The sequence below is a fragment of the Sinocyclocheilus rhinocerous genome, unplaced genomic scaffold (assembly GCF_001515625.1).
Source record: "Sinocyclocheilus rhinocerous isolate Xijiao unplaced genomic scaffold, SAMN03320098_v1.1 scaffold1199, whole genome shotgun sequence".
NCBI lineage: Eukaryota > Metazoa > Chordata > Actinopteri > Cypriniformes > Cyprinidae > Sinocyclocheilus > Sinocyclocheilus rhinocerous.
The window spans coordinates 167686-181207 of record NW_015650328.1 but is presented as its reverse complement, the minus strand read 5'-3'; the positions used below and the strand labels follow the sequence as shown (position 1 = coordinate 181207).

The 13522-nt window shown below is 40.0% G+C and overlaps 1 protein-coding gene across 1 annotated transcript in view; it reads left to right on the top strand.

Moving 5' to 3' along the window:
* Positions 1-1222: 1222 nt before the first annotated feature.
* The window catches only part of LOC107711743 (protein MMS22-like), a 31141-nt gene continuing 18841 nt past the window's right edge, over positions 1223-13522 (top strand). Inside the window, exons 1-14 of the mRNA XM_016516786.1 lie at positions 1223-1374; positions 1725-1922; positions 2004-2129; positions 2222-2274; positions 2371-2458; positions 2532-2709; positions 3158-3251; positions 3344-3474; positions 3561-3674; positions 3750-3926; positions 4019-4081; positions 4234-4353; positions 5074-5309; positions 7664-8173. Coding sequence (XP_016372272.1) covers positions 1747-1922; positions 2004-2129; positions 2222-2274; positions 2371-2458; positions 2532-2709; positions 3158-3251; positions 3344-3474; positions 3561-3674; positions 3750-3926; positions 4019-4081; positions 4234-4353; positions 5074-5309; positions 7664-8173 — 2066 coding nt within the window. The 5' untranslated portion in view covers positions 1223-1374; positions 1725-1746. The remainder of the gene's footprint in view (positions 1375-1724; positions 1923-2003; positions 2130-2221; positions 2275-2370; positions 2459-2531; positions 2710-3157; positions 3252-3343; positions 3475-3560; positions 3675-3749; positions 3927-4018; positions 4082-4233; positions 4354-5073; positions 5310-7663; positions 8174-13522) is intronic.

Below are 13522 nucleotides of genomic sequence, written 5' to 3'. Positions count from 1 at the left end.
CTACATCTGTATGCTCAAAATATATTGCAACATATAGACAATAATAGCTCATCTCATCATTACAACTGCAGTGAGTTCATGCACACTAATCAGCATATTGCCTGACACGTCCTTGTGCTCTGATTACACAGGAACATCATTTCATTCACAAATTAAGGACGTAAATTATTCAGAGCTAATAGATTGAGACAGACGATAGCAGCCTCTAGGATAACCTAATCACTGAAATGGCTACAAAATGGGACTCACTTGAACATTTCGACTGTCTGAACATTTGAGAGCATTTTCAATGCTTTCTTGGTAGGGGGCTTGCTAGGATTTTGGACACAACCAGTTTATATTTTGCCAAAAAAAAAAAAAATTGCCTCTGCATGCACGCAAGTATTTAAAATATTAAAATTTTGCAAGTGGCATCCATTTTCAGTGCCCTGTTCTTGTTAGACATCCCAAAATCACATCCACAGAGGGTGGAGAGCGTTTTAGTGCGATCTCTCCTCCCTTTCGGGCAGCGAAAACAATGGTTAGTGTCAACATTACTTTAATTGTCTTTCTTACCTTCTGTCCGTGCGCGCGCTGAGCTGTACAGATCCACGTACTGCAAGACGCAACCATAATTTGGATAAAACAGAGGCTACAAAACGACATCAGTTCGTCTTTTTGATGTGACAGCTAAAAAACGAAAGTCGAACGATATATGTTTTAACATGCAGTTACATCCACATAGAAATCTAGCCGATAAGACCTGAGCGTCGAATAAAAGATTATCAAATCGAGATATCTGCTTTCAGATGCGGGACGGAAAAAATGCGGGACGGGGCATTTAAATGCTTTTAAATGTATGCATGGTGATGGCCAAAGCTGCAGCCGGCGGAGATAGATCTGCATATGGAAATCAGGATAATCCTGGGTCCAATTTTACTTAACGTGATGTACTAGTTATTAATTAGACCGGAGTAATGTGGGGCAGACCAAGGGACTTAAGACGTAGCCTATTAATGTATCACGATTCAAAATCGCTTCTCTTATTTCTTTACTGCCAGTCTGAAGCTGTGATTTAAACGGCAATAACACATTTCTTGCATGTAATGCCAATATATTGTCGTTTTATCTATTGCGCGTTCTTAAATACGTTTCTTTACTAACAATGACAAGAACACATAGTAACTTTTCGATGTTTTCAATCATTGTTTGCAATGCAGTAATATTATTAGTTCCTGACCACGCCCCCAAGAACTTCTGACCAATCAAAGAGCGGCTTGGATGACCGACACATCCGTGCGCATGCGCAGTGTTGCTGTGACTGTAGCGCGGGAGTGCATTGATACACCGGGAAGAGAGTCATTCATAGACGCAGCAGTTGTCAACAGTGTTGAAGTAAGTGTTATTATAGAAGTTGTTACCTCCTAAATGACTGAAATTGTTGTATCTGTTAAAAATTATAGGTTTCTCTTTCTGCTCATACAATTTCCAGGTCGATAGCTCACAATTTAGCGCTGTAGGTCTGGAAGAGAAGTGTTCACTGCCGAAAATAACGTAAACCAGCCTAAGATATTTGCTGGTCTTTCCTGATTTACGGTTGCCTTACAGCCTGGCCAAGTCATTGTTTTTTTTTCCCCCTGGTGTACAATTTTTATTAAATGATTGTTTAAAAAACATTAATTCGTGGTTAAAGGGGTTTTTACTGTATAGAGTTGAATTATTTTCTCTTTCAAAACTCTTCCCAGTGGTCTATTCCATCCTGTTGACATGGAGGGCGAGTTCTCGCAGTCCCTCACCCCACCTGTATCCCCATCTGCTCTGGATCATTATGGTGAATCTGCTCCCAGTCGGCCTCCCTGCTTCACCTGTGCTTATGAACCAGGTAGAGAAGAGACAGGACGACTGTCATCAAATGGCTACATCAGCAGAGGAGCCCTGAAGAGGTACTAACTCCTGGTGTTATAATGATGATACTCTGTGTCAAGCTGTCTGTTAAGCGTATATCCTCTTTCCTCTATGTTTAGGTTGCTGTTAAAGCTCGATCCAGCTCCTGTGGATTTTGAGGGAGACACGGTTGATATTTTTGACTTTCCATGGGTGACAGAAACAGCGCTGGTAGAATCTACCAAACTTCTGTTTGGCTTGTTCAGGTAGGAGTGCAGGTGTGTTGGCTCTGGACGATTGCCATGTTGTCTGCTGAAACAGGAAGTCTGCTAATTTGACAATCTGTCTTTCCTTTCAGACAAAAGGTGTTAAAACTGGAGACGCTGGTGCAGTCCAGCTCGCATGATTTTGGTAAGCATCTGGAGACCGTCATTTTAGGAAGAGTTGTTGCAGTCTAACAGTATTTTTGCAGCTGAAATATGAATAACTATATTTTGACGATTTCAGGTCAAGCGAGCAGTCTTCATTATGAGGCAGAAGAACTGACACAGCAGTGTGTGCTGTTCCTCCGCTATATCAAGGTCTTCATTTTCAGGTACAGATTGCTGTGGCTTGGTAGTAGCGAAGTAAAATCAGAAATAGGTTTCACATTGTGTTTTGCTCTCCAGGTTTTTGGAGCCCTCACAATCCCTAGATGAAGGTCCTGTTCATTCCTTTAAAGACGCAGAGGCTCAACTGCCCTCAGTCTTGGTGGAGGAGCTCTTCAGTATCACGCTGCTTATTGGACGAATCAAAAATCTGCCAGCCAACGTCCAGAGTGCTCTTACAATTCAGCATCAGGGAAAGGTACAGCAGAACACCTATGTGCCATTGTCATAAGTTAAATGATATCTTCTAGCCTTTTGATGATATTCCTCAATATCTGGTTATGTATGTACTACAGTAAATTGCTTAACAGGATAGTTCACCCAAAAATGAAAATTCTGTCATCATTTACTCATCCTCTTGTTGTTCCAAACCTGTATGAATTTTTTTCTTTTTATGAATACAATAGAACGCATTTTGAAGAAGGTGGGTGACCAAACAGTTTCTGGTCCCCCCCTGACTTCCATAGTAGTCAGTGGGGACCAACAACTGTTTGTTGTACATTTTTCAAAATATCTTTTTACATTAAACAGAAGAAAGAAACTCATACAGGTTTGAAACAGCTTGAGAGTGAGTAAATGGAGACAGAATTTTCATTTTTGGTTGAACTATAATATAAAAGAAACTAACAGTGTCACCCCCTTTACAGCTCTTTCCTCCATCTTGGCAATTATTGCATCTGCACCTGGACATCCACTGGTCTGTTCTGGAGATCCTGCACCTGTTGGAGCAAAGGATGATGGGTATGTTGCAATAGCTGTCTCTAGATGGCATGTGTGGTCCTGAATCTGGGACTGTCATACTAATGAGTGTTGGGTCCTGGTGATTTTGAAAGGTCAGGTAGTTTATGCGCACCAGTTCGTGAATTTGACAGGTGAAACGCTCACAAACATCAGTCTGTTTGAAGACCAGGTCAACCACCTGCTCTGTGATCTCATTGGCCTGGCCATGAACAAATATAATAAGGTGTGTGTGTTTTTAACAAACATAACAAACATTGTGGTGTAAAGGTTAGAAGGTAGAACAATCTTTCATTCTCTCTCTCTCTCTAGGTGAGACCAACAGAGACTCTGAACAGCAATCACTATCACTGCCTCTGCACAAAGGAATTATGGATTCTACTCATGCATTTACTGGAGCACAGAAGCAAAACAATACACACTCAGGTTAGCACATAAACAATCTCAGCATAGATGGTTGTTTCGTATGATTCTGGATTCTGATTTTTATTTTCAACCCAGTCTTTTTGGAGTTATGTAAATGCCCTGCTGCAGACTGTCCTTAAGGGGACGCCTTCAGGAGACCCTGACCCAGGGCTCCCCATGCACTGTAAAGACCCTGAGGGCTTCACCTGGTGGCTGCTCACACACCTGGCCCAGATTGGGATGCACAACCAGAACGGCACTGCTCAACAGGAGGTAGATCAACACAAACTACTGTAGTATCACATGATGAGATGTTATTAATTTTAATAATGAATATTACATTGGTAAGTTTGTTCCTGTTTCAGAAACAACTTGAGGATAATTGGAGCTTTGTGATGGGGCTGCTGAAGTCTAGCTGTGATCCAAAGGTGATTAAAATAATATTGCATATTCCTGTGTATTATGTGTTTATCTGGCTAATATGCTTGTTTGTCTTGTCTGTTTATGAATAGCATTAGATACCTTTTTACACTGCACATTATGTATTCTGAAAGTAAATAGTATTATGATTACTTTTCAGAAAGCTGCACAGGAAGAGCAGATACGAATGGTTGTCCACTGCTGCCTCAGCATGAGCTGGATGTGGGGCCCAAATGTCAGTGCTGTCACAACGCTCTGGGAGTATTACAGCAAACATTTAGTAAGTCATTAATGCAATTATTTCAGTTATTGGAGCCATGATGTAATGGCTACGTCAGAGTTTTTCTCCATTTAAATTTGGAAACAATAATGTTTTAAGAATTTAAATAAATTATTATATCAATTCTAACTTGGAGTGTTCATATCAGCTCATTATTGCAAGATCACATAGCCATTTAAATATTATTTCTGTAACTGGAGACATGACATACCGCAGAACCCAGAAGTCCACATTTTCCCCCATTTAAATCTGTAAATAAGTTTTATAAGTTAAAAGTAATTAGTTTTGATCATTTTAATAAATTAATTATACTACGTTACATTTATATTAACTTGTGGTGTCCAAATATCAGCTCATTACTGCAAGATCACATTCACATTTTAATTTAATACTAATATTATATTATTAATATTTTAATCATTTAAATTCACTCAAACTCTTGTGCTGATAATATAATTTATTAATTTGAAAAATTTAAAATGAAAGCTACAATACCAGTTGTAGTTGTTTTAATAACGACTAGATCCATGCTGAATCAGATGTTTTTTGCAGGGTTTCAAAATAATGGACTTGAAGAGAATATTCAATATATTGAAAACATTTGATGTAGACTTCACTTATGCTTCGATTAGACGATACTTAAACTTTATCAGTGCGAAAGACACCCTTCAGTACTACATCTAATTCTGAACTCTCTCTTCTTCTTTCATGTGTATGCAGAACAGCTCTTTCACCGTGCCCTGGTTAGGTGTGTCAGGGCTGGGCAGTATCAGCAGGACTCCCCTCTGTCTGTTGCAGCAGGCTAAGAGCTGCTGTAGCCCTGCATCTGTCGGCTCCAACTCTCACACACAGCTCTACCGCTCAACCAACTCCTTCCATATCTTCCTGCGTATTCTGGCCCTTCACCTGAGCCAGGAACATGCTGGCGGCGCCCCCTGGAGACAAATCAAGGGCAGGTGAGAATAAGTCTTGGGACTCGCACACTCAAAGTTTAGATCTCGTCACCCCTACTTGCTGATTTCAGATCTGTCGCCAATCCGGTTTGCCTGGTGGAGCTTCGGTGAGAGGCGGAAACGGACAGAATCTGGATAATGAATTTTTCTGTCTGGACCGTGCTCAGCCGTGCAGCAAGCGCGAAGGCTAATTAGCTAACGAGCATAGCGGTTAATTCACCTTAACACAGGCGTTCGGGCTTCCAGCAATGCTGTGGCGGGGACTGACTTGGCCGGCTCAAGGACCACCTCCTCCTCCCCTACACACAAACGCACGTGCCACACGGGGAGGTGTGGGCTGTGCTGATGGCACTCGGATTTGGAGCGTGCTCGGTGGGAGGCACGGCGCACGGTGCATTAATGAGATCGGCAGGGAGCGCGTTCAAGCTCATACTCTGGGAATGGGCAGCATCTGCTCATAGCAGGCGCAAAAAAAAAAGCTGTCCATGATGAACAAACAAACAAACAACCACACAGACAGGCAAAAAATGCAAACAATATCTCGACAGCCTTCCGTTCGTCTTTGGCTCGTTCTCTATCTCGGGTCAGGCTCTAAAAGCTTGTACCACACTTTTGTGCATCGCTTCTATCTGTAGTGGCGACGTGGCCCGACTCCCCGCAGCTTTGCGTGATGTGTTTTTGTCCAAACATTAAACGAATGCTCAAAGGCCTGCTTGTAGTGCAGTGTGTTTATGGAACCTGCAGGGTTCTGTTTGGACCAAACAGTCAACAGTAGAAAGAAGGGGGGAGCGGAGGGGGTCAATATTGATTTCTCCTTCTGTGCTGCAGCAAATTGAGCCGCACACGACAGTGCAGCTACCACTGTGTGCCTGAGTGTTTCTGACATTTAACATGGTCTTTTAAAGGCATTTCACCGTGGTGCCTGGAGGATCAAACAACACTCTCTCTCACACACACACACAGGCAAACTTGCACGTGCTGCTCACAGGCATAGCTTTCCAGGAAGACTGAACATCTGGAGGAGGTTAGCGATGAGTTGAGTACTTAGGTTGAAATGTTTGATCCTGATGGACCCCAACAGATTTTTAAGGGTATGGCAGCATTTGTGTGGTGGAAATATCATCAGAGTAAATTAAATATTGATCAGTCTTGAGTCAATGAGGAAAATGTTGTGTATTGTAGACATTGATTGCCAACTGACTGCCAACTACTCATCGCAATACATATTTCACTACAGTGAGGTCCTGAAAGTCTGGGATGACTTTGATAATCTGGTATTTTAAATCTATTTTACACATGGAAATAAAGTTTTAGGATTTTTCTCATTCATTGTTATGTTGATGAAATCATTCAGGGTACAACAAAGATGACCCACAGTGTGAGATACTATTTTACATTCATTGATATATTTTACACCCATTTGTATGCCTTGCAAACTTGAAGATGGCATGAAATGAGATTCTGTTTCATTCTGTTTTCTAAACGCACATTATTGATCTTATTGTGAAGGATTCATCCATACATATGTTCTTTTTTTAATGCCATCTACATGACTTATCTCTAGTGATGTATACCAGACTTCTCTAATCATTTAGTCTGTTTAAACCCTGCCCCTTTCTTACAATCGACTTTGACTTAGATGTACATCACAATATAGAGGAAAAGATCTACTTTCATTTCATTCCAGCTTTAAATGTTTGGTTTTCTCATTGTTGTTGCCAGTTAGATTTGTTGAAAGACTTCTGATAGTCTACATCCATAAGAATGTGTAAAATTACAAATCAGTCAGCAATGTTTTGCATCATATGCCGTCGTTTTCCAGTAAATATGTTTATACATTTGAATTGTATTGTATTGAAATCTATTGAAAAGTTTGTTCCAGCATGTTGCAAATCTTGTGAAGAAAATGTAAACAAATTAACACAGATGAGATGACAGAGGCGATCGGCTAAAATAGTGGTGGAATTCATTTTTGAATGTTTAAAAACGGCGGCAAATATAAAACACACCTTCAGTAACTTGAACTTTAACCTACAATTTACTAGTTTTGATAATTATATTAGTGTCAATATACAATAAAATAACGTCAGTTTATGATAATTAAAAAAAATGTCTTAAAACATTTTTGTAATGATTCAACGGATATCAATCTGCAATTACGTGACGGACCACAAGGGGTACACGTACCCCCAGTTGAGAAACACTGCTTTAGATGATCTGTTTGTTCAGTAATTGAACTGTAGGAAATAAGTACATAATCAAATAGATTAAAATATTGATTGATTGTTTGTTTAGAAAATTGTATCAACAGTGTTTATTCCCCATTATGACCATGTCTGTCTCGTGTGTGTCCACAGACTCTACTCAAAGTTCCACCAGAGGCGGATGACGGAGCTCTCTGACACGGGCCTGCTGCACTTCCTGCTGCTTTTCCTGGTCCTGGCGCAGTGTGCAGAGCTGGAGGACGTGGCCAGCCGAGCGTGCGACTTACTCGCTATGCTGCCCGCTGACTCCACGCCCCCGGCCCTGCGCGCGCTGCAGTGGCGGGGCCAGCTGGCTCTTGTGCTGCTGTATTTGGAGAAGGGACTGGATGCTGGCGCGTTGGCGGAGCAGTTGGCCGCCTACTTCAGCCAAGCGGCCCGCGAGTTCTACCTGAAGACCACAGAGCCTTCACGCAAGCTAGCTCTCTGGGCGCCACTTAGCTCGTACCTGGAGGGGGTGAGCGAGGTGTTTGAGACGAGTCCTAATCTTACGCTGTCAGAGGAGAGGCTTCTGAACAAGGGCTTTGGACTGCTGCTGCCTGCCTGCCGCCAGTCCGAGCTCAGCTCTGCTTTGGGCTTCCTGCAGACGGTGCTGGCGCAATTACGGTGAGAGTACACACATGCTTTACTTTTAGACGTTAAGATGTGTTGGTTCCTCAAACACACAGGGCAGCTCAAATCTCTTCCCTGTATCCCTTGTATGTTGACAATGGCTTGATTGTGCAGTAGTTATAACGTAGTGTGGAGATAAGCTTATCCATTGTGCACAGAGCCCCTGTAAGGTACCCTGTGCATCTCTAGGGGCCCGCAGCACCCGGGTCAGCCCGTACAGGTGCTGGAAGAGAGCTGTGTTGAGTTTTGGCCCATGGGTCTGGTCCTGGCTGGAGACAGCTGAGTGTGGACTGAGCTGAAGGGAGGGATGAGTTCATGGCAGGGACATTGGTGTGCCTTACACGGCTAACATGGTCAGAGGTGGCTAGGGTGCGATCGAGTAAGGTGTCCAGGTTTGAAAGCACACACACACTGACCTCCAAGGTAAAGAATTCACTGCTTAAGTGTCCACTCCTCTCATTTTACCCATCTAACTCTGAATCACTTTAACACTACTAATTCCCAAGCAGGATCTGTGGGTGGGAGGCCACTCATTTGCACATTAATGGGCGATAAAAGTGAGGCGAGTGAGTTTTTCCTGAACAGGCTCATGTTGGCACCAAGATCCCCTGACCCAGATTAAAAAGACGGGGCGCTTTTTGACGTGTCTGTAATGAAATTAACTCATTTGTCAGGGAATTAATAATTAATTTTATTTCTAGCTCAGGTTTTGAAAGGACTCGAATCTGAAAATTCTGAGTCAACCTGATTAAAACTAAATTCAAATCTGATAGTTTACACTGCCTGTCAGTCTTCTTAGCTGGGTAGGGTTTCGCAAGAGAGTGAACGGTAAATGGAAGACAATTTTGAAACGGCGTTCTCAAGTTTCATATACCTGTTCAATTGCTAAAATTCACTGCTTTGTGATTTCCACAGGCAAAATCCCAGCAAACAACCGCAGTAGTCAACTCAGAAGGAAACAGCTGAGAGAGAGGAGAGGAGAGAAGGCTAATTAAATTAGAATTCAGGTTAGAAATGGTATTTCCTGGTTAAAATTTAATGATGTTATCATTAAAATTGATGAGAGTAATTAAAAATTACGATTAATCAATCAATATCTTGAAGCAGGATAACCCAAACCCAAAAACTCATTAGAGCTAACCATGAAATTAAAATTTTATTGCCTTATTGACGGTTAAGGATTAAAATTTTGATGATGTTTGTCATTAAAATTAGCAACGCACTTAGTTGAACTGATCAGCAAGTATTGTGGCAATATGGAAACAGGACCCGTAATTAATTATTAAATGAAATTAAAATTCCAAATATGTAATTAATTATGAAATCAGTATTAGTAACTTGTTATCCTTAAAGATTAAACTTTTAATGTTGTTGTCTTTAAATTATAATTAGCAATTACAATTCAACTTCATCAATAAGTATTGTTACTATGTGGAGGCAGGAACTGAAATTAATTTATGAAATGAAATGTAAATTCCAAATCTGTAATTAATTTATGAAATGAAATGTAAATTCCAAATCTGTAATTAATTTATGAAATGAAATGTAAATTCCAAATCTGTAATTAATTATTAAATGCACTTCACAATTTAAAATCCCTAGGATATTAAATTAACACTATCCACTGATGTCATTATTAACCATGGATGAGAGCGATTATAATTACATTAACTAACTATCATTGAATAGGGAAACCCAACCCTATTTAACTATTTACTGAAATTAAAATTTCAAATCTGTAGTTAATTACGGAGTTAAATTAACGATTTCAAATCCTTAAGTATAGCAAATTAATAATTCCTAACGTTACTGATGTCCTTAAGCGCAGTCATAGCTGAATTAATCACAACGTAGCATTAAAGTAATGGGGCTGAGGACCAGAATAAAATTTTAAAACAAAGACAACAACAGCTTTTAAGCCAGGGAAAACCTTCAATAAACGTGATTAAAACTCAACTATGATTGTGTACACAAGGTTATTACGTTCGCGTTTGGGAATGTTCCTTCTCAATGAGAGGAGAAGAGGAGAAGAGGAGAGAGAGGTAGGATGAAATCAGTATTAACAAGAGGCTCCAGTTTATTATGTGGAGAAATGAAGATTTGCAGGTTTTGTTAATAACTTCTATATAGTGTCGTACAACACATACTGTTTGAAATAACAGCTTTTCACTTATTTCAATATTCTGCAATTATCACAAGTTTACGTTCAATACTAAACTTCACATATCTTACACACATATTAATAACCTCCTTTCCTAAATAGGGTAATAAACACTGATTAACGTTGCACCGATTACATGAACACATCAAGCATATATATATATAAGACATACACCATATTATTTGTGAATCTATTGCTCCGATACTTTCAAATGATTGTCGTATGAATTGTCTGTGTAAGTTCGTGTCCCTTTTTTGGAATGCAGGGGGGAAAGGGGAGGTGTCCTGAGGTCATGCCCATGTCAAGCGAGTGTGGATCTGCCATCCTTCTGCTGGACAGGGAGCTCTAAAATTGTCTCTTTTGTTGACGGGATTATCAATTTATGTGTTAAACGGTCATGAGGTCCGGGCGATTCTGTCGCTCGAACATTTCCAGATACCTTTGTTCTGTTGTTTATTAGCTGGTTTATTTATGCTGAAGCCGGTCACGAAACACACTGACATTCTGTTGCTTAAACGAGTCTAGATGGGGGCGGGGGTCCAGTTATTGCTGTCCTAATGCTTGTCGACCCTGGAGGTGGTTTGGGAAATCACTCTCTCCTGGTGTTTCTTGTACAGATAAGCAGAGCTGGACAGGAACTCATTTGAGACAATTGGCGCCTGGCTGACCGTGATTCAGCTTTACGGCTCTCAGATGGTTGAGAAGAGATGTTAGTTTCCAGGTGGAATGCGGAGATTCCCTCGTTCATTTGTGTGATGTTCGCAAATGCCTTACATGTCCTTACAAATTACTCTTAATTTCACCGCGGTTCTGTTGTATCGCTTTTATTAATGCGTTTTCACTGACACAATTAATGCGTTATTATGTGGTCCGGTAAATTGAACCCTGGCTTCATTACGGCTATTAGGTTGGAGACGGCATGCACAAGCCTTATGTGAATTAGCCAGCACGCGGCTACAGGGCGACATAAGGCAGACTGTAACTGACAGATGATTCACGCAGATAACACAGGCCAGGCTCTAGTCACGCTCTAATTCTCCTCATTGCATTCCCTGCCACGATCCTCTGTGTGTGTGGGCAGTGAGATCGCAATGGTGACCCCTGCAGCACGGTGGCGTCTTTGCCAAGTGACTAATCGAGTTCTCGCCAATCGATTAATCTGGTTCCTTCCCGCTGCGCTTTCGCCGTGCACACGTCTCCCCTCAGGAGAACGGAGAGCATGGTGACACTGAGGCTAAGAAGGGAGGTGGTGAGCATTATCTCTGTTTCTATGTTTCTGTTCAACACAGCAGGGGCTGTTTGTCAAACTCATTTAAGAACACAAAACTGTTTTACTCAAACTGTTAGGAAATATTGCTTTAAAAGGATGCAAGAATTGTCGTGAATTTAGTCTAAAGGTTTATTATTGAGTTGAACATATTCAGTGATTCCCCTCTAGACTATTTAAAGAACTAACAGGGTTACATGGGCAGTGAGATCGCAATGGTGACCCCTGCAGCACGGTGGCGTCTTTGCCAAGTGACTAATCGAGTTCTCGCCAATCGATTAATCTGGTTCCTTCCCGCTGCGCTTTCGCCGTGCACACGTCTCCCCTCAGGAGAACGGAGAGCATGGTGACACTGAGGCTAAGAAGGGAGGTGGTGAGCATTATCTCTGTTTCTATGTTTCTGTTCAACACAGCAGGGGCTGTTTGTCAAACTCATTTAAGAACACAAAACTAAGTTAGGAAATATTGCTTTAAAAGGATGCAAGAATTGTCGTGAATTTAGTCTAAAGGTTTATTATTGAGTTGAACATATTCAGTGATTCACCTCTAGACTATTTAAAGAACTAACAGGGTTACATTACATCACCGCTATGAAATATGATTTTCTATTGTTAGTGAGTTGCAGGTGGCAACTCCAGATATTCTCATTCTAGAAAGCTTTTGTTTGGATAAAAATCTGTGGTGCAACACGAGTCATCAGTGTTTTTGATCTGTTTTCTAGTAAGAGAATGACATTTTGAATTATTTTTGTCAATATTTAGGAGTACATTTGCACAAGATTTTTCAGAGGTAAAAATTGCTTTGGAACAAAATTTATTGGGAAAAGTGCTGTACAAATACATTTGAATTGTTAATAATCATTTTAAATTAATAATATTTTCCAGTTAATATTTAAATAATTTCTTCTGTTTTTGTACAATGATAACCTAAAAGACAATTATTTAGTTTTTAAACAGTATGTTCTTTTTAATGTCACATTTATTATTTTTTTCACAAAACATATATAAGTTTTAATATACATACATCAACCCCACCAACACCTGTTTACACACATTACCATTCAAATGCAAGAAATTTATAATTTTATTCAGCAATTGTGCATTAAATTATTCAAAAGTGAGAGTAAAGACATTTATCATTTCTGAAGGATCACATGCCAATAAAGACTGGAGCAATGGCCGCTGAAAATTCAGCTTTGTAAATTACATTTTAAAATATATTAAAATAGCAAAATTATTTAATTATTTTAAATTGTTATAATATTCCACATTAAAAAGTTGGAAAACCCCTGAATTAGAATATAGCTAATACACAAGTTGAATTTTGATTTCAAGAGGTCTTTGACTGCTGCGTTGGAAACTTAGCTAGGATTCATTTTGCTGTTAATTAATATTTAGCATGCTTGCATTACATTAATTGTACAGAAATGTTCCCTAGAGCAAACAGAGCCTAGAGCCTTACTGATAGGAATTTCATTCAATAACTCTTCACTACTCCGTTTACCCTTCAAACGTTGACGTTGATGGCCTAAAACCTTCCAGACTCAGTGAAATGGTTTAACAAACATATGTGACCCTGAACCACAAAACCAGTCATAAGGGTCAATTTTCCAAAATTTAGATTTTTAAATCATCTGAAAGCTGAATAAATAAGCTTTCCATTGATGTATGGTTTGTTAGGATCGGACAATATTTGGCCGACATACAACTATTTGAAAATCTGGAATCTGAGGGTGCAAAAATATCTGAATACTGAGAAAATCGCCTTTAAAGTTGTCCAAATGAAGCTCTTAGCAATGCATTTTACTAATCAAAAATTAAATTGATATATTTACTGTAGGAAAATTACAAAATATCTTCATGGAACATGATTTTTACTTAATATCCTAATGATTTTTGGCATAAAAGAAAAATCT